Source organism: Phyllobates terribilis, unplaced genomic scaffold, assembly GCF_046119375.1.
Source record: "Phyllobates terribilis strain yellow unplaced genomic scaffold, ASM4611937v1 Scaffold_86__1_contigs__length_6382490, whole genome shotgun sequence".
NCBI lineage: Eukaryota > Metazoa > Chordata > Amphibia > Anura > Dendrobatidae > Phyllobates > Phyllobates terribilis.
Genome location: NW_027362846.1, coordinates 34,439 through 55,314, shown reverse-complemented (window position 1 = coordinate 55,314; position 20,876 = coordinate 34,439). Strand labels below are relative to the sequence as shown.

General features: G+C 46.9%; 1 protein-coding gene across 1 annotated transcript; it reads left to right on the top strand.

Annotated features, from left to right (window-relative positions):
* The first annotated feature begins 1,186 nt into the window (after nt 1–1,186).
* On the top strand, nt 1,187–20,561 carry LOC141197727 (uncharacterized). Its single transcript, XM_073662810.1, has 7 exons — nt 1,187–1,262; nt 16,634–16,784; nt 16,914–17,093; nt 17,177–17,300; nt 17,384–17,481; nt 17,668–17,758; nt 19,738–20,561. The coding sequence occupies exons 1-7, from the start codon at nt 1,237–1,239 to the stop codon at nt 19,845–19,847; spliced, it is 780 nt and encodes a 259-aa protein (XP_073518911.1). The 5' UTR covers nt 1,187–1,236; the 3' UTR covers nt 19,848–20,561.
* The last annotated feature ends 315 nt before the right edge of the window (nt 20,562–20,876 follow it).

Here is a 20,876-nt window from a genome sequence, read left to right as displayed (position 1 = left end):
CGCTCCGTGCGCCTCGTACACGCGCGGCTCCGCTCCGTACGCCTCGTACACGCCCGGCTCCGCTCCGTACGCCTCGTACACGCGCGGCTCCGCTCCGTACGCCTCGTACACGCGCGGCTCCGATGCGTACGCCTCATACAAGCGCGGCTCCGCTCCGTGCGCCTCGTACAAGCTCGGCTCCTCTCCGTGCGCCTCGTACAAGCGCGGCTCCGCTCCGTGCGCCTCGTACAAGCCCGGCTCCGCACGCCTCGTACACGCGCGGCTCCGCACGCCTCGTACACGCGCGGGTCCGCTCCGTACACCTCGTACACGCGCGGCTCCGCTCCGTACACCTCGTACACGCGCGGCTCCATTCCGTACACCTCGTACACACAAGGCTCCGCTCCGTACACCTCGTACACGCGCGGCTCCGCTCCGTACACCTCGTACACGCGCGGCTCCGCTCCATACGCCTCGTACACGCGCGGCTCCGCTCCGTACGCCTCGTACACGCGTGGCTCCGCTCCGTACGCCTCGTACACGCGCGGCTCCGCTCCGTACACCTCGTACACGCGCGGCTGCGCTCCGTACACCTCGTACACGCGCGGCTGCGCTCCGTACACCTCGTACACGCGCGGCTGCGCTCCGTACACCTCGTACACGCGCAGCTCCGCTCCGTACGCCTCGTACACGCGCGGCTCCGCTCCGTACGCCTCGTACAAGCTCGGCTCCGCTCCGTGCGCCTCGTACACACGCGGCTCCGCTCCGTGCGCCTCGTACAAGCGCGGTTCCGCACGCCTCGTACACGCGCGGCTCCGCTCCGTACGCCTCGCACAAGCGCGGCTCCGCTCCGTGCGCCTCGTACACGCGTGGCTCCGCTCCGTGCGCCTCGTACAAGCGCGGCTCCGCTCCGTGCGCCTCGTACAAGCGCGGCTCCGCACGCCTCGTACACGCGCGGCTCCGCTCCGTACACCTCGTACACACACGGCTCTGCTCCGTACACCTCGTACACACGCGGCTCCGCTCCGCACACCTCGTACACACACGGCTCCGCTCCGTACACCTCGTACACACGCGGCTCTGCTACATCCACACTGTAAACCCCTCCTGACTCCACACATAAACTTCAGCTCATCCAGTACCATGACAACCAGCACAGCAGAGTCCTGCATCCACTGAGGCCCCTGATCATGTGACCCCTGACTCCTCCCCTCCTGTGACCTCATCACAGCTCCTGTGCGCACAGAGCAGCCATATATGTGGTGGCGGCTCTGCAGGTGGAGGTATGTGGAGGCCCCATTACTGGGCGCAGGGGGCATTAACCCCTTCAGCACGGAGACTCTTTTGGGGTCTTGTGTTGCCCCTTTATAAGAATCATAAGGTTTTTGTTGTTTCCTGTAATAGATACATACGACGCAACTATGGAGACAGGAAGGGAGGAAACGTATTGTTCTCATAGTACAGGACCCCTTTACTGGCCCCACAGTGTAATGCCCCATTATGCTCCTTATACAGGATGTATGATGCCCCCACACAGTGTAATGCCCCCATTATGCCCCTTATACAGGATGTATGATGCCCCCCACATAGTGTAATGCCCCCATTATGCCCCTTATGCAGGATGTATGATGCCCCCACACAGTGTAATGCCCCCATTATGCCCCTTATGCAGGATGTATGATGCCCCCACACAGTGTAATGCCCCCATTATGCCCCTTATGCAGGATGTATGGTTCCCCCACACAGTGTAATGACCCCATTATGCCCCTTATGCATTATGTATGATGCCCCCATTATGCCCCTTATGCAGGATGTATGATGCCCCCCACAGTGTAATGCCCCCATTATGCCCCTTATGCAGGATGTATGATGCCCCCACACAGTGTAATGCCCCCATTATGCCCCTTATGCAGGATGTATGATGCTCCCACACAGTGTAATGCCCCCATTCTGCCCCTTATGCTGGATGTATGATGCCCCCACAGTGTAAAAATTCCGCAGCATAAACGCTTGAAAAACGCATCATGGGCACGGACCCTTAGGCTTAGTGCCCACGATGCGGAAATGAAGCAGAAATTTTCCTGAGCATTTCTGCATCTCCTTGGCAGAAAAACGCATGCTGTTTTTACATGCGTTTTTGACGCGTTTTTGCCATGCTTTTTTCCAATGCATTGTATAGGCAAATCTGCATGCAGAAACGCACAAGAATTGGTCATGTCAGGAATTTTTCTGCGAGTAAAATCCGCGCAGAAAAAATCCTGACCATGTGCACAGAACTTGCAGAATGTCATAGGAAGTCATGGGATAAGGTATGCAATGCGTTTCTGGAGCGTTTCTGCGCTGCAAATCCGCACCAAAAAACGCACCAAAAACGTGTCGTGGGCACGCAGCCCTAGGCTGCGTGCCCACTATGCATTTTTCAAGCGTTTTTGCCGCGGAATTTCCGCAGCGAAAACGCTTAAAAAACGCTTGGTAATACGTGCCCATGGTCCCCAATGATAATCTGCATGTGCTGTGCACATGCTGCGGATTATCATTGCGGAAAAATACGCAGCATGTCCATTAATTTTGTGAACACGCAGCGTAATCGCCGCCATTGATTTGCATTGGACTGCTTGATATCCGCATCACTGCATCTACTTGCGGATATCACATGGTTCAATCTGCGGATGGTACCCAGGTCTGGAGGAGAGGAGACTCTCCTCCAGAACCAGGTGCCATAGAACCCAATAAAAAAAGAATTTAAAATAAAAATAAAGATTATACTTACCTTCCAATGTCCTCCCGGTGTTTTCTCCCCTCCGTCTGGTCTGCTGTATGGGTCGCGTTGTTGTGAAGGACCTGCCATGACGTTATTGAGTCATGTGACCTGTCACATGACTCAATGATGTCATCACAGGTCCTTCACACCACCGCGAGCCACCCAAGACACCGGACGCAGCAGAGAAAACACCGGGAGTACATCGGAAGGAAAGTATAATCTTTTTTTTATTTTTTACCATTCTTATTCTTTTTTTTTTAACTAACTTGGTCACACTACTATTAATCCATGTCGGTTGCATGGATTTATGTTGTGTGAACAAGTTGTCAAGCACTTTTCCAAGTTATGCTAAAATCGCTTGGAAAAGCACTCGATAACCCGCATGCAGAAATGCATTCAAAAACATTTGACAAACGCTTCTACCTGGCAGGAAAAACGCATGTAAAAACCGCATGTGTTTTTCCTGCCAGGGAGAAGCGGAAAAAATATGCAGCATTTCTGCATCGTGGGCACATAGCCTTATACTTACCAGATGCGAACTTAGAAGTCATGGGACCCCATAGCAGAAGTACAATGCACTCCCCATGGTCCTCCATACAGTATAATGCACTCCCCATGGTCCTCCATACAGTATAATGCACTCCCCATGGTCCTCCATACAGTATAATGCACTCCCCATGGTCCTCCATATAGTATAATGCACAGCCCATAGTCATACATGTAATGTAATGCACACAGGAGCCTATACTCATAATTGTAGAATAATGCACGGCCCACAGTCGCGCGTGTAGGGTGGTGCATGGTGTGAGGACCTGGCCATTTTCTAAATACTTTTCCAGCACTGAGCAACCTTTTTTCATCAATCTTAATTTTGTGTTTTGTTAGAAATTGGCTTGCTGTGTTATGTTAGTGATTTGTTTGCTCATCAGTTCAACCTCAGGTATCTATTCCATTCACTGACCTTATCTCCCAGACCTTGGGCCATTGTTCTCTCCATCACCACAGGTAGTCTCACATGCTAACCCAGGGGATGGGTCCACCTGAGAAAATATCTCCACTAAGGTACAATTAGCTGGGGGAGGGAGGTGTGAGCTCTTCTGACAATTCAGGGGGCTGAACCCTGTGCAGGAAAAAGAGAACATTTTGCTGGTCGGACGGAGAGCTGGGTGGTATCACGGGCTGCGGTCGTGATATCCATCATCCGAAGGAGCATATGCTGTGACTGCCAAAATACCGGCGGGAGATACCAAAAGCTGTGGGCCAACCAAAAGTTGGGGGACAGTGGGTATCACCTGGTACGGGGCAGTGGAACTACTGATCCCAGGTTGGAAACTCAAGGACTAAGAGAATTGCCTGTTGGACATTTACCTGGAATTGCTGTTCACGTGTTCGGAAGGAATAAAACTAATTGCATCGATAACCTGCCTAGGTGATTACTAAAATCCACAACCGCACATCTTTACAAGTGGTGGCAGCGGTGGGACCACCTATCTCTGGACAGCATACCAGGGAAAGTTACTGAGTGGTGACTTGGCAGAAGAGATGGCAGACTCCATCTACAAGAGACTAAAAAAGGAGGAGCTGAGAACCCTTTGCTCTGGGAGAGAGCTAGAGTGGATGCCAGAGGATAACCGTGCGACCCTAATACAACGCTTGGACGATTGGGACCGTGAACAACCACAGGAGGAGGTCAGTTCAGACGTGGAGGAGGGCATCTCCCTGGAGGCACCACAGCCCAGGACTGTCATCCAGATGGCAGAGGATCAATCAACGGAGTTGGGGAGGATGCTGGGCGCACTAGGAGAGCGGGCCACGGAGATGGAGCGGGCGGCAGTGCTAAGCAAATATCTGGGTGTGCATGTAGCGATACCCCCACACGCCCCAACACAGAGGACAATGGATAACAGGAGAGAGGGGCCTACATCTTTAAGGTACCGAGATATACCACAGTTTAATGAGGACACCTCAGATATTGATGAACATCTCCGGTTATTTGAGAACCTGTGCCTGCTGCATGAGGTGTCAGTCAGTGACTGGCCCAGATATTTGAGTGTTGGCCTGACCGGAAAAGCTAGAGAAGCTTTTAATAACTTGTCTTCGGTGGATCAGAGATGTTACTCTACCATTCGCAGTGCATTGCTAGAGAGGTATGCCGTCACGCCGGAAACCTACCGGAGGAAGTTTCGGGAGACTGACAAGCCCACTGCACACACACATCGGGAGTTTGCCAACACGCTACGTACGGCATGTACTCGATGGATAGAAGGACTGGGGGCTCGGGAAGCAGAACATGTAATGGACATAGTCATGCTGGAACAATTTATGTCAAAGCTCCCAGGTAATTTAAAGGAATGGGTGGCAGACAGAAAACCACTCAGCCTGGATGAGGCTGCCAGATTGGCTGATGATTGGTCTTCTAATCGACCAGGGCAACGTGGAAGTACAGCCCCAGTGAGTCGGGAACCAGGGCTTACACGGAGGCCAGTGACACCCATGGACCACCGAGAGGAGGCACTGCGGGGATTTTGTACTTCACAAAGAGGGGGAGGTCTCTCAAGCCCCCAAGTACGTCTCACGTCAGGGCGACGAGGGTTAAGTTGCCATAACTGTGGACGCATGGGACACTTTGCCAGGGAATGCCGGGAACGTTCTAGAGCACATCATCCACGTCCCCAACAAGTGAACACTGTACAGCAATGGGGCTGGAATACTGAGGGAGAGCGGATTCCACTACCCCGACCAGAAGAGGAAGAGGCCCATGTGGTACAAGGACAAGTGTCTCGGACTAGATGGGACACCTCCGCGTCCTTGAACCAGCATCTGCAGCCGGTCTGGGTAGAGGGTGTGGAGGCTGTGGGGCTCCGTGACTCTGGAGACTCAGTCACATTGATAAAAGACCATCTAATACCGGACCAATGTATTGTTCCCACCAGCCGGATGTTAGTCCACGTAGCTGGGGGAGAATCTCTGAACATTCGAAGGGCCCGACTACATTTAGACTGGGGTCACAGTCATGGAATAGTGGATGTAGGAGTAGTTCGGCATCTACCAGTAGATGTGTTGCTGGGAAACAACCTAGGAGCAGGTTTGGTTTGCCACTGGGCCAATGTTGTAACCCGAAGTCAAGGACCAGTTCACACTGCATCAGCCGAGAGGGAACAGAGTGATCTCGACAGGCTGACAAACCCCCCGCCAGTGGTGAGTAATGCACAAAATACAACGCCTGTTAGCATGACAGAATGTGACCTGGGGGAGGTAAATGACATCAGGGAGGAGTTACAGGGAGATTCATCCCTAGCAGGATTGAGGAGTGCAGCGGCTGCCGAAGGGTCCGAAGAGGGGGTCCGCATTATATGGGAAAGGGGGTTGATGTATCGGGTGACACGAGACACAGTGGGGCGAGATAACAAGCAGTTGGTGGTGCCGGAGAAATACAGAAGGGAGATTCTGTCCTTAGCCCACGAAGGTCCATTAGGGGGACACTTGGGAGTGAGGAAGACCCAACGCCGGGTTATGAGCAGGTTCTTCTGGCCCGGGGTGACCCTTGAAGTAAAAAAGTTTGTAAGCTCCTGTGAGACTTGTCAAAGAGTGGGAGGCCCCCCGCGCAGAGCTCCTTTACAACCCATGCCATTAATAGCTGAACCTTTTCAACGGGTAGGGGTGGATTTGATAGGTCCCCTGCCTCGACCCAGTCGATCAGGGAAGAGATATATATTAACGGTTGTAGATTATGCCACCCGATACCCTGAGGCGGTAGCTCTCCGAGGAATAGATGCAAAAAGGGTGGCCCACGCATTAGTTGAAATATTTAGCAGGGTGGGTTTCCCGAAGGAGGTTGTTTCGGATCAGGGAGCCCAATTCACTGGTGAGGTATTGCGTACCCTGTGGAGTCGGTCCGGGGTAAGACCAGTGTTCACCTCTGCATACCACCCACAAACAAATGGACTCTGTGAGCGGTTCAATGGGACCCTGAAACGGTTGATCTGCGCATACTTAGAGGCAGAGGGGGGGGACTGGGAAGAAGCTCTGCCCCAGCTTCTGTTTGCCTACAGAGAGGTGCCACAGGCTTCTACCGGTTTTTCACCATTTGAACTATTATATGGCAGGCAGCCTCGGGGCCCGCTAGACTTGGTGCGAGAACACTGGGAAGACCGATCAGATTCTGGGGGGGTGCCAGTGCTCCGCTATGTGAAGCAGTTGCGAGAGAGGATACAACACCTTGGGCATCTTGCACGGGTACATCTAGGGGAGGTACAAGGGCAACAGAAAACCTACTATGATAGGGGCACCCAGCCCCGAGAATTCACAGTAGGCCAGCAAGTGCTGGTACTATCTCCTGTCCACCATGACAAGTTACAGGCCAACTGGGAGGGTCCTTATACCATAGTCGACAAAAAGGGTGCAGTCACCTATCGGGTAGCATTCGACACACACCACACCCAAACCAAGGTTATTCATGTTAACCGATTAAAAGCGTACCAGGCCAGAGATACATGTGCGGTAGCTATATGCTGTCCTCCTCCAGATGCCTCAGAACCTGATCCCCTGCTGGACTTATTACAGCACACCAAAGAAAAGGGAGGGGTGGAGCAAGTCACCTTAGGGGATCATCTCTCCCCTGCCCAATCCAGCCAACTACGGGAGTTATTAGACCAGTATGGTGGGCTCTTCTCTAACCAGCCTGGCCGGACCACTCTGACTGAGCATCGAGTGGACACTGGGACAGCAAGGCCGATTCGACAGCCGCTGTACCGAGTGGCACCCGAGGTTCAGCAGATGATTCGGAGGGAAGTGGAAGAAATGTTAGAGTTGGGAGTGGTGGTTCCCTCGTGCAGTCCCTGGGCGGCCAGCGCAGTCCTTGTTCCAAAAAAGGACCAGAGCACAAGGTTCTGCGTAGACTACAGGAGGCTGAACGAGATAACCATCACTGATGCCTACCCCATGCCCCGAATAGATGATCTGTTAGACCAAATGGGGGGAGCAACATTTGTGTCCACCTTAGATCTCAGTAAAGGATACTGGCAGATCCCTTTGTCACCAGATGCCCAGGAGCGTTCAGCTTTCCTCACTCCTTTTGGTCTGTTCCAATTTACGGTCATGCCATTTGGGATGAAGAATGCACCAGCTACCTTTCAACGAATGGTGGATGTCATGCTTGCAGGCTGTCAGGAGTTTTCCCAGGCTTATCTGGATGATATTGCCATATTCAGTAAGACCTGGGAGGAGCACCTGCAGCATGTGAGGGAGATACTCCAGCGCATTCAGCAGGCTGGGTTAACCATCCGGGCAGACAAGTGCCAAATGGGGATGGCTGAGGTCCAGTACCTAGGACATCGAGTAGGGGGTGGTATGATAAAGCCTGACCCAGCCAAAGTGGAAGCAATAACTCAGTGGCCCCGACCACGCAACCAAAAGCAAGTGCAAGCCTTCTTGGGTACCACCGGGTATTACCGAAAATTCATTGCAGGGTACAGTACTATAGCAAAGCCTCTGACTGACCTGACGACAAAGAAATTCCGAAGCCAGATAGAATGGACTGAATCATGTGAACAGGCTTTTGTGCAGCTGAAGCAAGCCCTGGCGGGGGCCCCCGTGCTGGCTGCAGCCGATTACACCAAGAGGTTCCTGGTGCAGACTGATGCCTCAGACAGTGGGTTGGGCGCTGTCCTTAGTCAGGTGGATGGCACAGGGCAGGAACACCCAGTGGTATATCTTTCAAGGAAACTGTTAGACCGAGAGAAAGCATATGCCACCATAGAAAAGGAATGCTTGGCTATTGTCTGGGCACTGAAAAAACTATTACCCTATGTGTATGGGAGGGAATTCACCATAGTAACGGATCACAATCCACTGACCTGGCTGCATCGGGTGGCGGGGGAGAATGGGCGATTATTACGATGGAGCCTGGCATTGCAACCATTTAACTTTACCATTTCTCACAAAAAGGGGAGAGACCATGGCAACGCTGATGGCCTATCAAGACAAACTGAGGAAGCCCTGAACCCCGGTAATTGCCGCCAGAAGAAGGTGGATAGTCAATCCCAGGAAATGGAGACCAGCGCTGGCCGTGCTGGAAAAGTGGGGGAGGAGTGTGAGGACCTGGCCATTTTCTAAATACTTTTCCAGCACTGAGCAACCTTTTTTCATCAATCTTAATTTTGTGTTTTGTTAGAAATTGGCTTGCTGTGTTTTGTTAGTGATTTGTTTGCTCATCAGTTCAACCTCAGGTATCTATTCCATTCACTGACCTTATCTCCCAGACCTTGGGCCATTGTTCTCTCCATCACCACAGGTAGTCTCACATGCTAACCCAGGGGATGGGTCCACCTGAGAAAATATCTCCACTAAGGTACAATTAGCTGGGGGAGGGAGGTGTGAGCTCTTCTGACAATTCAGGGGGCTGAACCCTGTGCAGGAAAAAGAGAACATTTTGCTGGTCGGACGGAGAGCTGGGTGGTATCACGGGCTGCGGTCGTGATATCCATCATCCGAAGGAGCATATGCTGTGACTGCCAAAATACCGGCGGGAGATACCAAAAGCTGTGGGCCAACCAAAAGTTGGGGGACAGTGGGTATCACCTGGTACGGGGCAGTGGAACTACTGATCCCAGGTTGGAAACTCAAGGACTAAGAGAATTGCCTGTTGGACATTTACCTGGAATTGCTGTTCACGTGTTCGGAAGGAATAAAACTAATTGCATCGATAACCTGCCTAGGTGATTACTAAAATCCACAACCGCACATCTTTACACATGGCCCACAGTTTTTTTAAAAAAAACAACACGTTATACTCACCTTCACTCTGTCGCGCTGCATATTTTTCTGGAGCTGGTTGCTGGCTTCAGCGTGCAAGCGACGGGAGCGCATGATGTCACTTCCATGCGCCTATAGTCACGTGTACGCTGACTTCATCTGATGGCCTCTGGTCGGCAGCGTGTATTGTGGCACACGGACAAGATGGGAGTGAGGTAGTAGGGGTCAATGAGGATCTAGGAGGGGCTGGGATATGCAAGGATAGTAGGGAGCTGAGTAGATGTAATAAATGTGCTAATAATAATAAATGTCTGCTGGCAAATGCAAGAAGTCTCGCAAACAAAATGAACGAACTGGAGACTCTTATATCGGTCACAAAATACGATGTGCTGGGTATTACGGAAACCTAGCTGGATGAAAGCCATGACTGTGTGACAAACACACTGTGTTCCAAATTATTATGCAAATAATATTTTCTCAGATTTTCCCAAATTACCTATATGAATTGCAGTCATTGTAATTTTCCAGTCAAATAACTATTAGAGTACAATTGAAAGGTTTTTGTACAAACTGTCTATGATAACAGTATATTTAAAAAAAAAAAAACTCAAACTGCACTCAAAATGCATGTTCCAAATTATTATGCACAGCAGAGTTTTCAACCTTTTCATTTTAATAAAGAGCAAAAAAATGGTAATTTTTGAAATTATAAGCATTAGCAGGTTATTACAAACTGAAATCAAACAGTTTTCACCTCAAAACTTTATTCTAGGTGATGTTACATTTGCACATAGGACCCCTTGTCCGAAAGGAGCTTCTGAACTCTCTCGTCCATTGAATTTGTCAGGTTTTGGATGGTTTCTGCTACAATTGTTTTGCATGAGGACAAAATACCCTCCAGAGCTGTTGCTTAGATGTGAACTGCCTCCCGCCATCATAGACACTCCTTTTGATGATGTTCCTGAGGTTCTCAATGGGGTAGAGGTCAGGGGAGCATGGGGGCCACACCATAAGTTTGTCCCCTTTTATGCCCACTCCATCGATCTGGACCATCGAACTGTTTTGTTCACCGATGAGTGCCGTGCAACGCTCGATGGTCCAGATGGATGGAGTGCAGGATGGCTGGTTGATGGACACCCCATGCAAACACGGCTACGGCGCCAACAAAGAGGAGGTGGAGTAATGTTTTGGGCTGGAATCATGGGGAAAGAGATTGTCAGCCCCTTTAGGATCCCTGAAGGGGTAAAGATGAACTCCATAATGTATGTTGAGTTTCTCAAACAGCACTTCCTGCCATGGTTCAAGAAGAAGAACCGTGCATTCCGCAGCAAGATCATTTTCATGCATGATAATGCACCATCTCATGCTGCACATAACACATCTGCATCTCTGGCTGCTATGGCCATAAAAGGGGACAAACTTATGGTGTGGCCCCCATGCTCCACTGACCTTAACCCCATTGAGAACCTCTGGAGCATCATCAAAAGGAGTGTCTATGATGGCGGGAAGCAGTTCACATCTAAGCAACAGCTCTGGGAGGGTATTCTGTCCTCATGCAAAACAATTGTAGCAGAAACCATCCAAAACCTGACAAATTCAATGGACGAGAGAGTTCAGAAGCTCCTTTCCAACAAGGGGTCCTATGTGCAAATGTGACATCACCTAGAATAAAGTTTTGAGGTGAAAACTGTTTGATTTCAGTTTGTAATAACCTGCTAATGCTTATAATTGCAAAAATGACCATTTTTTTTGTTCTTTATTAAAATGAAAAGGTTGAAAACTCTGCTGTGCATAATAATTTGGAACATGCATTTTGAGTGCAGTTTGAGTTTTTTATTTTTATAAAAATATACTGTTATCATAGGCAGTTTGTACAAAAACCTTTAAATTGTGCTCTAATAGTTATTTGACTGGAAAATTACAATGACTGCACTTCATATAGGTAATTTGGGAAAATCTGAAAAAATATTATTTGCATAGTAATTTGGAACACAGTGTAGAGGGATGTACTACATTTTGGGATATAGTCAGCAGTGGGGTGCCGCAGGGATCTGTACTAGGACCGATTCTTTTTAACCTCTTTATTAATGACCTTGGGGATGGGATTGAGAGTAAAGTGTCAGTTTTTGCTGACGACATCAAACTATGCAGAATATTAAAATCTGATCTTGACATTATGATATTGCAGAATGATCTGGATAAGATGACTGAATGGGTTAACACTTGGCGGATGAGGTTTAATGTAGAGTAATGCAACTAGGTCAGAGTAATCCTATTGCTGCATATACATTATATGGAAGTATACTTGGGACTACAGAGCAGGAAAAGGACTTGGGTATTCTGTAATTAAGCTGAGCAGCAGTACTTAATGTCAAGCAGCAGCCGCAACAGCAAGCAAGATTTTAGGATGTATAAAAAGATAAGGAAGGTTGAACTGGATGCACCTACTGTAGGTCTTTATTCAACCTACATTACTATGTTGGTATGAATGTGTGTCCGAGGACACACATCTAGCTGAAACAGGGGCTAGCATTGGCTAGGCCGGGTCGTAGCGGTGACCGCGGTCATTAAGCCTCTAGATAAAATACTCCCACAGTACCTACAGCATATACAGTTACAGAAAATAAAAGGGATTAACAAGAGAACTTACTACACCGATCGCAGAGACGATTCAGTTTAGCTGAAGGAGAGCACTTCAAATGGCCGTTTCGTGAACGGGGGTTCCTGCATACATGATGTGTATCTCTCATACATGGGCCAGGATGTGGGCTTGTCTCAGCACTTCATGATTTTATGGAATCCCCAACTTATGTGATAACGCCTCTCTGGATGATCGCAGAAGTTGTAGATTGGCACCATATTTTCCATCAGGATTTTATTTTTACTTAGAGACCAAAAATGGCATAGCCGTTGTCAGTCATGTGGCCACTGTGCATTTATGGCTCATTGGCAGAGGGGCTACAGTTATGAGAAAATATGTATCCTTTTCTCTGGCTAGCCCATGTGCTGGAAATGTATTTCTCATTAATATTGGATTTATGTATATTCCAATATTCTATATTTTCATTCGGAGACATCCTGACTGCTGAAGCTGTGCTGATGAAAGGAATGTGTATGCTGGGTGACCATGGCTATTTCTAAAGAGTGTGAGATATCCCTTTTATCCTTGATAGACCTTGTCCTGTCTGAACAGATAGGTTAATCTGCACTCTTTGTCTATGCACAATACACATCCTCATAGTCTTTTCCCTATAAGAAGCTCTTGCATGTTAATTAAGCTGATTCACTGTTCGGCCACATTCAATTTCTTACTGGTATTAGTTTCTTGTCTAAGTATTGGAGACTGTCAGCTGTTTGTCTTACTGGAAAATCTTGTGAGGTGTTTACTTTAATCCTCTTACTTCACAAGGGACGGCCTGCATGTTGATTAGGCTGGTTCACTTCACACTATAGGTAACACTGTTCAACAAAGTTTTTGTTTCCGGCATGAAATTGGGTGAATATTATCGGAATTGTCATGCTGAGAAATAACTTCAGAATTGCTCTATCACGTAAGATTTTTGAGAAAAATGCAATTATGTATGCATTGAATACTGTCAAATTCGTAGTGGCATGTGATATTCCGAATGCAAAAGTCAGCAACAGCGATCAAGTTGAAAAATGTTTTGCCATTGATTTTCTTTATAATCACTGTCCGATGATTCACATGCAAGATTCCAACAATAGTCACCCAGCATCGAGGGACTCCACCTCCCCTGGTACCGTTTCTCCATCTGGGAAATGTCTTGATGAAACTTTTCACCATGTTCATCACTTACAGCGCCTAGGTTTGTTGGGAAAAAGTCAATGTGTGAATGAAGGAAATGTATTTTAAGTGATATGTTGCATTTCATTGACTTGTAAGCCTGAAGAAAACTTTCAAGCTGTTCAGCATAGTTTGGCAAGTTGAAAACGACATTCTTGAAGGCCGACCATGCTACATGTTCTGCACCATGCAGAAGACCATCAAAGAAAGGCTGCATGCCCACTATGCGTTTTTCAAGCAGACCCATAGTACCTGTGAAAAAAAGAATTTAAAATAAAAATAAAGATTATACTTGCCTTCCGGTGGCCCCCGGTCTCCTCAGCGATGCGTACGGTGTGTTGGGCGGCTCATGGAAGGTCCTTTTAGACCATTGCGAGCTGCCCAACACACCGGTCGCATCGCTGAGGATACCGGGGGCCATCGGAAGGTAAGTATAATTTTTATTTTTTACCATTCTTATTCTTTTTTTTTTTTTTAACTATTACTTGGTCACACTATATAAATCCATGCCGGTTGCATGGATTTATATAGTGTGATCAAGTTGTCAAGCACTTTTCCAAGTGATGCTAAAATCGCTTGGAAAAGTGCTTGATAACCCGCATGCAGAAATGCATGCAAAAACGCTTAACAAACGCTTCTACCTGGCAGGAAAAACGCATGTAAAATCCGCATGCTTTTTTCCTGCCAGGGAGATGTGGAAAAAATATGCAGCATTTCTGCATCGTGGGCACTTAGCCTTACTATCATTTACTAGCTCTCGGATTTGTGGGCCAATGAAAACACCCTCTTTTATCTTGGCATCACTGATGCATGGAAACTTCTGTCGCAAGTAAGCAAAGACTTCAGTTTGCTTGTTCATTGCTTTGACAAAGTTCTTCATTAATCCCAGTTTGATGTGCAAAGGTGGAAAGAATATCATCTTTTCATTTACCAATGGTTCGTGTTTAACATTCTTCTGCCCTGGAATAAATTTATTGCGTAGTGGCCAGTCCTTCCTGATATAATGAGAGTCTCCTGCGCGACTGTCCCATTCCCAAAGGAAACAACAGTACTTAGTGTATCCCATCTGTAAACCTAATAAAATTGCAACTACCTTGAGATCACCACATATATTCCATTTGTACCTTGAGTATTGAATGTGCATCTGCATATTCTCATAGGTCTCCTTCATACTGATCGACATGTCCGATAGGTATCGAAGAGTAGACATTGCCATTGTGTAGCAAGACAGCCTTCAAACTTAAGGCCAATGAATCAATGAACAGTCGCCATTCCCTTGGGTCATGGTCAACTCCAAGGACAGAAAACAATCCAGTAATATCACTGCAAAAAGTGAGACAGTCAGGTTGACTGAAATATTTGGTTAAATCTTCATGATGACTGCAAAATACTGAAATTTCTGTACCTGGCTGCAACAGATGCCACCCTTGCCACCTTGATCCAAGTAGTTCTGCCTGACTCTTTGATAAATCCAAATCTCTGACCAGATCGTTGAGTCTTGCTTGAGATATTAAACGTGGAGCAGTTGATATTGATGGTTCGAAATCTGAATCAGCAGCAGGTTCCATCTCTAATGAATCAACCATCATTTCATCGCCCTCTTCTATTCTCCACACCGGCGGTGGTTTTGGAACTGGCAGACTTTCATCGTGCGCCACTGGTCAAATTGCAGAAGCAAGGTTGGGATATTCAATAGACCTCCTGTTCTTAGAAGGAAAAACCGGATACATTCATCGTGCAGAAGTAACAATCGGTTATATGGTCCTTCTGCTCCCTCCCGATCATTGGAATGACAAACGGCATCTATGGTCGCACACCCTTCAGCCAAGACCTCAAACTCGTAGCGCAAGATGAGCAGCATATATGAGTAGCCCTTGCTCTGTCTTGGTCACCAATTTAGCATCCAAAATATAACTCCTATGCCTTCTTAACAACTGCAGTTATACTCCTTTTCTGGGCTTTAAGGGTATAATCTCCACATATATAACAAAAGAGCTCATTACTATTGCGACATTGACGCGATATTCTACAACTCATTACTTATTAAACAGTTTTGCTCCTTTATGAAATTTTCTCAAAACAGAAGAAACTCATGAAGATTACAGCGTCGTTACTGCTGCTATTATATAATGCTACTTGGAAATAGACCAAAGTCTGACAGTTGTGTCTGGACGTGCCTGAGAGTGCACAACTAATGCAATGCATGATTGGACAGGACTTAGTGCTGTATATTATAATAAAGAGAGTCCATATTATGAATTTTTATTGGTTATTTCTACAAAAAATACACTTCTGAAATAAAAAGTTTAATATAAGTGCCAATTTATTATGTACTGTCCTTATCATTATAATCATAAACTTAAACTATCTCGGGAATAGTACATGCTACAGAAATTCTGATTTACATTTCTGAAATCAGCTCCTCAAAATACATAGACAACATATTTTAAAACAGGAAACAGAAAAAAAGTTACAATTTGTTGACCAGTGTAATTTGTACAATCCTCCACCTAAGAGTGTCAGCTCAGATTGCAAATGACAGAGGGAAGGAGGGAGGCGATTAACTTCAGAGATTTTTAATATTTTCTATGACCTATCCAGAAAAAAAAAACACCGTACATGGGGACATTAGCTTCAAATCACTCCTGTGTTGGTGTTCTTACAAGCAAACTTTTATACATGAGATCTAATTTGATAAAAAGATTACAGCCGGGGAAAGATGGAAAACTTTCATATAGATGACTAGTGGTGATGTAGTCAGTGAAGGACTCTGGCCAAATATGTTTCTGGAGTTATAGTAGAAGATGTCGTCCTCATCATGAAGTAGTTATTTCTCATGTCACGTGTAATGAATATCTCCTGTAGTATTGCTAATGCCGATTCCAATGTCGGTAAATGATACAAGAATTAGCGTTATGGAAGATAAGTCTATGAGAAACTTATTCAGCTGCAGACTCCGAGGAAGAAACTGCTTGTTGTCTGTGGCCTAAAATATATAGGTTTCATTAGTACATGACAGGGTAAAAGCAGAATGTTGTAAACTAATAAGAATACCATTGCTGCTTGGGTCCCCCACCAGTCTCTGTATTTCCTGTGTACTTCAGATTTCTACAGCTAATCAGTTGGCTAAGCAATGGTCAAATTAACCAGTGATTGGGAGCATGGAGGAGATGTCTTTTTCTGCAATTCAACTTATGTTCAAATCCATACAAGACTAGAGAATACAACATCTGCACCTTCTATCTCCTGATATATTTCCCTTATTGTGTCCAGTAATTGTATTATTACACGGAATTCTTTATGATGTTCCATCGTCTCATTGTCTTCCTATTTAGGTCACTACAATATCAGATCCTCTCAGTGGACATCTTCTATATTGACAGAATTTTTGTGAATCACCCATCAAGGATGGATATTGACAGAGACAAGATGGTGGAGAGGATATTACACCTCACCCTAGAGATCCTCTTCCGGCTTACTGGAGAGGTGAGAGATTCTGATGACGTCACATTACATCATTCTTATCTATGGGAATAACAGATGGACAGAACTGGAGAGGTGAGGACTCTGGAAATGTATGTAGTGAGATTTATTAATGTGTCTTTCCATAACCAGGATTACATAGTAGTGAAGAAGACCTCTAGAGAGCGCTGTCAGGCCCCTGTGTCTGAGGGATGGGGAAGACCCCTGAGCCCAATCACAGGCCCTCCATCTCAAGCCTTGATACATGAGGACATCAATGACCAGAAGATCGTAGAACTCACCTATAAGATGATTGAGCTGCTGACTGGAGAGGTGACACCGCTGGGAATGCTGGGACATTATACAGTAACGCTATGAAGGGATTGGGGGGATGACGGTATCATTGTATGTGTCAGGTTCCTATAAGGTGTCAGGATGTCGCTGTCTATTTCTCCATGGAGGAGTGGGAGTATTTAGAAGGACACAAAGATCTGTACAAAGACGTCATGATGGAGGTTCCCCAGCCCCTCGCATCACCAGGTAATAGACAGGACTAAATACACACGGCCTATAATTATCTGTATGTAAAGAATGAATTCCGTCCCTGTATGTGTTTCTTCCAGATCTATCCAGTAAGAGGACAACACCAGAGAGATGTCCCTGTCCTCTTCTTCTACAGGACTGTAAACAAGAAGATCCCAAGGTTCCTCAGGATCATCAGGTAGATGGAGAGAATGTGTCATGAGATCTCCCCTATGATGTGTAGACGGCTGTGATGGTCTTGTTTTATCCACCAGTATTATATGTTTTATACTTGTGTAATGAGAACGGTGGAGATGGCAGGATTAGAGCTGATCATAGATGGGACTTCTCCATCTGTTTGTGACTTTTACAATATTTGTTTCAGGGTGAAGATCAGACCCATATTAATACTACAGAGACATATGTGAGGGGTGATGAGCGGTGTAAAGAGGAGATTCCTACATATGACTACCCAGGTGAGTAGTGACCACTAAATGCAGACAAGTCACAGATTCTTCTCAGTCCCTGTCTGTGGCTGCTTTATCAGTGGTGTAGTCCGGCCGTATCACAATCGTGTGATCGCCATTTTGCCACTAGATCGCCATTTTGCCTCCATATGAAAAATGTTCTAATTACTTGGGGAAATTGTGAAAGCCCTTTTCTATGGAATTTACAATCTGAACGATCCACCTAATCCCTGGGATTAGAAGATGCTGACCGTTACCTGCCCAGATGACAGCGTACATAGATTGTGCTGACAAGTTAGAAAATCACTTGAAGAAAAATATTATGATGGGCCTGTAAGAGAAAGCGGAGGGTAATGATACTGTTGGCTTCCTAGATCCCTGATATCTTATTGGATGAATCTACCCTCTCTCCCTTCTGTGCTGCTGAATGTGCTCATATGGTCCCTACAAGACCAGGTCCAGTCTTTCTGGCCAAACTTCACTTTTATGATCTACAACATTAAATGTGCAGTGAGGGCCAAGTGTGAATATCTGTACAATAACAGCAGAGTTTCCCTTTATCCTGAGTTTTCAATTTCTTTTCAAACCAACTAACTTCAAACAGGATTGTGATAAACTATACAAAAAACATTACACCTGTGCCATGATATATCTCTAAGCTGTGCGTGGCTGATGGCTGTAATATACATTTATTCCCGCCTGCAGGAGATGTGTTGGCATGGCTCCAGCCCTGGTTTCATGGATTCACTCCACGTCATAAATTCCATTATGTTTTCATTCCTAAGGAATTCAGATTACTGCACAATCTCTCCTGAAATGGGGGCGCTAATACTTTCTCTACTCTTCTCGTCAGAACTCATAGTAGCTCCAATGGCTCCACCATAAATGAGTGCAACTCCGTTTTAGTGTTGGAGTTCTCCCCTTATACATATGACGCGCCCCTGGGCCTGCTGTGTCGCGTAGCGTCTCGCGCACGGGGGCTTACCCGGAACCGGATCAGATGAGGGTTGTAGTCTCCGAGTGGCGGGGACCCGGTCCGTGCCCAGGGGGTCAGACTCAGTGTGTGGCAGTCTTGATAGATGTTATTTGAGTGTCGACTACGCCACCCGTTGATTTGCAGCTATGGAGCTGCCGCTGCAGGGCAGACCGCTGAGGCCGGTGTAGAATTGTGCAGCGTGATAGTATACCCCCAACGGGAGGGGTATGGCCTCAGGGCAGCCGACGTGGAAGATGGGGGTAGCAGGAACCACTCAGAGACGGTGCGGTGTAATTCAGGGTCTTTACTGGTAACAACGATAGACCCTCCCGGAGTACTTGCTAGCGAACGGGGCCTGGTCAGTCCTTGAGCAGATGGGATCTCCCCTGGCCAGGCGGAGTTGTAGGCCTCCCAAACTGACTGTACTCTTCTGGCTACCTTGCTAGAAGCGGATATAAGTAGCCCACGTCCCTGAGTGTACCGTGTGGTGCTCACCCGTATGGCCGGTGACTCGGGGCCTTCTATTGGCTTCCGCTCCACGATGGCGGTGCTGGTCCCACACGTGTGACCGTGCCTTCGGGTTTCTGGGCCTGAGGACCTGAAATCCCCTGCCGGTCGGCTTCTGCTGCTGGGTAAGAGTTAGTCCCCACAGCCTCGGACGCCGGGTCCGGTAAGAAAGCTTCTCAGTCAGGGCGAGCTCTGCAGCTGCCAGCCCCTGACTCGTAGTAGTATTGCTCCCACTGAGCTCCAGCTGTTTCTTCCTATGACTGTCTCTTGTCTCTACTCTCCTTGACTCCTAACCCTGCTTCAGCCCCGGGTTTATATAGGGGAAGTTCTTCCCCTCCCAAGACTGGGCAGGAGGTGTGGCATGCACAGGATCCCTGACCAAAGGACCTCCCACCTGCTCTCAGACATAACATCTCTATCACTGCGGCAACCAGACCCCTGGGGTGTCACACATACGTTGTTGTTGGGGATGTAACATAGATTAAAAATTCATTTTTTTTCACAGGTTCCTTCGCACTCCGCAGACAGTTTTGTGTTCCTATCTGGGCCCATTTTTCAAATCTGACGTGTGTCACTTTATATGGTGATAACTTTGGAATTCTTCACAAAGGATAATGGGAAACAAATGGACCTTACTAATTATTTTCCAGCTTATTTATTTATTTTACTCGCTTATATACTGTCATTAATTCCACAGCGCTTTACAGACATTATCGGCACTGTTCTCATTGGGGCTCACAATCTAAATTCCCTATCAGGATGTCTTTGGAGTGTGGGAGGAAACCAGACAACCTGGAGGAAACCCACACAAACACAGGGAGAACATATAAACTCCTTTGTTGTCATTGGTGGGATTTGAACCCAGGACCCCAGCGCTGCAAGGCTGCAATTCTATAGTCAAAGTATTGTCTGATCTCATCAGACAGTACTCACAAAGGTGAACACCACCAAATTACAAGTAAACAATTAGGAAAGGGAAAAGGGTGTGAGTAAAAGTGAAATTCTTTATTAAATAATAATATTAAAACCTAGTAAATCATACATCCCATTAGGGATGTATCATGGATCATGATTATATAAATGGAATCATGATCCACTAAATTACTGATAGAGTCAGACGGTGAATCAAATTATTAATAAAATAAGCCCCTAGCCAATGTCCCTTATAATTGATGGCTGAGTTTATGCTTACAAAATGAATGCCATAGATTATATCAAGGGTGTGCTGAATTATGATAGTATCCTCAGCCAGGAGAGATTTTATTAAATAAAGGATCAATTTGCCAGTGTGAATTCAATAGTAAAAAATTCTCCTAGCCCGTTGGATACACTCCCCATATTATAAAGTGACTTCAAAAGTGTGGCCGGTCTGATAGATATAAGTGTAATGAGCCCTTATACAGAGGTTATGAGGGCACACTATTGCACCTGTCACACAATCTGTGTAATGGATCCTTAATAATTCCACTCGCAGCTCCAGTCGTGCTGTCAGCAGTGAAATAACTCCGGCAATATAACAGACTTAGCCAGCTTAAGAGCACAAGCGGCTCAGCTATGCCACTGACAGTCTCTCTCACGCTGTCCGCACAAGAATTGACGGTCAGCAGGAGAAGCAAGCGATCCAACTAAGTCACGATCTCCTGG

Excerpts from the sequence above, each read along its gene's own strand:
- LOC141197727 (XM_073662810.1), top strand. The coding sequence starts at position 1,237 with ATGTGGTGGCGGCTCTGCAGGTGGAG. Across the intron at positions 16,785-16,913 it reads TCTTCCGGCTTACTGGAGAG|GATTACATAGTAGTGAAGAA; the intron begins GTGAGAGATTCT and ends TTCCATAACCAG. Across the intron at positions 17,301-17,383 it reads CCAGCCCCTCGCATCACCAG|ATCTATCCAGTAAGAGGACA; the intron begins GTAATAGACAGG and ends TGTTTCTTCCAG.